Raw genomic sequence first — 3624 nt, 5'->3', positions numbered from 1 at the left:
TGTTTCTAAATTTTACAAGTTCACAATCAATATAATAAAAAAGTATTTAAAGCTTATAATTGTCAATAAAAGATTCATCACTTTTGATCATTTCCTTTTGTAATTTTTATGAAAAGACTCATCAAACCTTTTCCAATAATAAGTTAAACTAACACATCCATATAAATAAAATGATTGACCATACTAAATAAAAGCAATCAAAATACTTATGGTGATTTCTAACTCTTGAAAATTTGTAAAGATAAAAAATAAAAAACTATTAAAAATCTTTAATTTCATCCGTTAAATTATATACAAAATTAAAAATATTAAATTATATCTCTAACCCAAAATATTCTAATATAATTAAATCTAAATCCTCCATAAATTAAAAAAAATAAAATCTATTTTAAAATACACCGCACCTATCTACCCAATTTACGTAATTTGACAATCCATTAATAATTCACTTATTTCACATTCATATTAATTTCCACTTCGTCCAGCAGCTTCAACGGATTGAAGTGAAATGAACATTCTGTCTGCGATGTTATTCCCACCAATACTCTTTAAACGACTGATAGTGAAGTAATTATTAAGGAAGCAATCCCTTCGTCTTCACGTATTCAACACTATCATCCATGATCTCGTCCATCCCAAATTTGAAGGAGAAACCACTCTCCACCAGCTTCTTCGACGAAATGTATACCTTTGCGATCGGTGGCACATCGTCAAACCTGTACAAGCATTTCATTTCATTTCATTACTCGTGATCATATTTAAATCCATAGTCGTAATAATATAAAAAATGCTATACCCTACTGATGATGATACTCACAGGGTAGTCACATTGTACTGCGGATAGCGTTTGGATAAGTAGTCTGCCAGCTGTGGGACAGATATATTGATGGCACTGCAAATGTAGCGGCCCTCTGCAGAGGGGTTCTCCATCAAGAAAATATGAGCGCTGCATACGTCATCGATGTGAACCAACGAAATAGTGCCGTATATGGTCTGTATCCCCTTCAAAGCTTCTACGTTTTGGTTGTTGCCCGTGAGGAGAGAAAGGGTTATCTCAACGGTGTAGGGGACGATGGGCGTAATGGCAGATCCCAACACCAACACAGGGTTGATGCTCACCATATCCAGCCCCGCATCTTCTTTTCCATACCGCAGCGCTGCTTGTTCTGCAAGCGTCTTGGCAACGCCATATGCCTACACAATCAAGCAATAAACAACTGTCACACATTTTATTTTGTCAGCAACAACTGCTAAATCTTCTAACGCTTTATAATGTTTGGTATACCCAGGCAGGGGGCTTTTTGGTTCGGAGGAAATCCACGTCTGTCCAGCTTTTTTCGTCAATGTACTGCTCCTCTGACTCGTTCATGCAAGCCGTCGCCGTAGACGATGTGACCACCACGCGCTTTACGGTTTTGGCCTTGGTTTTGGTTTACGGTTTACGGTTTTGGCCTTCGTGCACGACCTCAGAACATTCAGCGTTCCCTCAACGGCCGGCTTTATCACATCGTTCTACACAGCGGCAATTTCACGTTGCTAAATTGACCAATGACAGAGATTTGCCCGTCAAATACAGTTTGATTTGCTGGTCAAATATAGTTTAAAACATTATACAGAGATGGAATTTGAGGTGGTTTGCTGGTCTAATACCATTTAAAACATTATACGATAGTCAGGATTTTTTTGAAATTGTGAAAATGGGCTATGGAAAGAGAGGAGGATAGGGATAAGATAAAACAAATAAACCACATACAATAATACAAGTTGCAGATCTTTTATTATTTTACAAAAATTTCATATTACAATGAATTTGTAAAAGGATTTAATTTTTTTCTACTAACAACTAGTGTTAGTAGCCTAAAATAATTTGACCTGCAACCACACACTAAATATTTGATTATAACTTATCTTGACTCTAAATTTAACCAAATCTTCTTCCTTCAATAATTAACTCTAAATTTAACCAAATCTTCTTCATTCAATAATTAACTTATTTTAACAGAAATATGAAAAATAGTTCTGTTTTGACATTCTGCAGGAATGCAGAACTGTTAATAGCATGTTGTTGGGGGCAATTGAAGGGGCGAAGATACTTACCTCGGGATCTTTGGGAGCGAAGTCGACGGGACTGGCCACATGAAAAACGCCACCACAGCCGTTGATGGCAGCGTCGAAACTGCCTTCTTCGATTAGATCTGCTCTGAAGAGCTTGAGCTTCTCCCCACCTTCTGAAATGTCCAGGAGATGCTTCACCTTTGCCTTGTTCTCTGAAATAAGTTAATTTTGTAATGAAATGATTTAGGGGCCAGAAATTTTGATCGAAGTTTCACTATTAATGTTCAGAGCAGTTTTACCCAATATTAAACAAAAATGCAAAAATAAATCAGTTTATAGCAGTTTTGTGATGACAAAGAAATAGATCAAAATGTGTATGTACGAAATCTCTAGCTTATATAATCTCTAATGGCAACATTCTAATTACTCTTTTTTGATTCAATGGCTCCCCAATTTTACAGTGCTTAAATGGATTCCCAATTTTACAGTGATTAAATAGATGAAAAGAGGCAAGTTTTGGAATAAAAGGAGGCTGAGATTGAAATTACCTGGATCGCGCACTGTAGCATGGACAGTGTAGCCCTTCTCGAGTAGACGCTTGACCAACCAGGGGACAATGAAACCTGTCGCTCCCGTCACGCAGAAAGTAGATGCGTGACAGGCTTTACCATTGATGGTTTCGGTGGCCATTTTCGAAGTAATCGGTGGTTACTTTTTCCTTCCAGCGATATCTTTGAAAAACCGAGAAAGAGAGATAGAGCTATACAAGCAGGTAATGCAAACGTCAGCTCAATTAATGTGTGAGGTTTATTTCACCACATCTACAGTTGTGAAGTGTGGCCACAAAGCGCTCGATACACCTGAAGATAAGTTCTTCCGGAAGAACTTTCGAACGTGCCGTGTGAGACCTGGTCACTGGGACAAGCCAAATGTGTTACCAAAGTTCGGTAGTATTGGTCCAAAAAAATCGAAAATTCGTGGACACGCTTAGGTTTGCGTCCTAATACGTTTTTAATACGGTACTAAATCTTTCCTCTATGGAATCAATTTAAAGTGACAGTAGCCGTGGTTCTTTTTGGTGGTTGTTTCATTCATTCAATTTGTTGTTTGGGGAGGAGCCAGTATCAATTTCTAGCTAGTTTAAGGTCCAAGGTAAATTTACTGGTAATTTATAGGTTTTTATGGTTTTTGTTTCGAAATGTTTGTGAATATTTATGTCATTGGCTAATTTCCAACTTTTTTCATGTTTTCCAAGTTGGTTGCAGGTCTGGCAAGCTCTGGAGAAGGGCTGGACATGGAAGACGCTTGGACATGCTTCTACGTCTATCGGTAGGAAAAATCCTACTAGCCATTGCCACTGTGTTTTTCAACACCCAACCTTCCTTTTGGAATTTTTGTTATTTTTGCTCTTGGAGTTTGAGGATTTTAAGGGTTTTGCAGATTTAGGGTTTTGAGGGTTTCACAAGTTTAGGGTTTTGCTTATGCCTAATGTGAATGTATGAATATTGAGGTTTAGGGTTTTTCTTATGCCTAATGTGAATGTCTAACATGAATGCCTAAGGAGGTAGT

At 37.4% G+C, this 3624-nt stretch overlaps 1 protein-coding gene across 2 annotated transcripts; it reads right to left on the bottom strand.

Moving 5' to 3' along the window:
• Nucleotides 1-322: 322 nt before the first annotated feature.
• Nucleotides 323-2810, bottom strand: LOC149232525 (putative anthocyanidin reductase). Of its 2 annotated transcripts, XM_089376506.1 has the most exons (6): nucleotides 2604-2810; nucleotides 2098-2267; nucleotides 1453-1512; nucleotides 1286-1420; nucleotides 818-1194; nucleotides 323-716 (listed from the first exon to the last, which is right to left on the bottom strand). In XM_089376506.1, the coding sequence occupies exons 1-6, from the start codon at nucleotides 2743-2745 to the stop codon at nucleotides 575-577; spliced, it is 1026 nt and encodes a 341-aa protein (XP_089232632.1). In that variant the 5' UTR covers nucleotides 2746-2810; the 3' UTR covers nucleotides 323-574. The 2 variants fall into 2 exon arrangements, with proteins under 2 accessions (XP_089232632.1, XP_089232631.1); XM_089376505.1 differs by lacking the exons at nucleotides 1286-1420; nucleotides 1453-1512 and having other exon boundaries at nucleotides 331-716; nucleotides 2604-2806.
• Nucleotides 2811-3624: the final 814 nt, after the last annotated feature.

Source organism: Pinus tabuliformis, chromosome J (genome assembly GCF_031772625.1).
Source record: "Pinus tabuliformis cultivar Carrire ecotype Pingquan chromosome J, CPIR1, whole genome shotgun sequence".
In the NCBI taxonomy this organism is placed as follows: Eukaryota; Viridiplantae; Streptophyta; class Pinopsida; order Pinales; family Pinaceae; genus Pinus; species Pinus tabuliformis.
Note: the sequence above shows the minus strand (reverse complement) of the source record. Positions and strands in the feature narration are given on the sequence as shown.

Bases quoted from the DNA above. Each gene is read 5' to 3' on its own strand.
- LOC149232525 (XM_089376506.1), bottom strand. From the start codon at position 2,745: ATGGCCACCGAAACCATCAATGGTAAAGCCTGTCACGCATCTACTTTC. The intron at 1,513-2,097 runs GTAAGTATCTTC...GCCGCTGTGTAG, and splicing joins TCGCTCCCAAAGATCCCGAG to AACGATGTGATAAAGCCGGC. The intron at 1,195-1,285 runs GTATACCAAACA...TTGATTGTGTAG, and splicing joins CCAAAAAGCCCCCTGCCTGG to GCATATGGCGTTGCCAAGAC.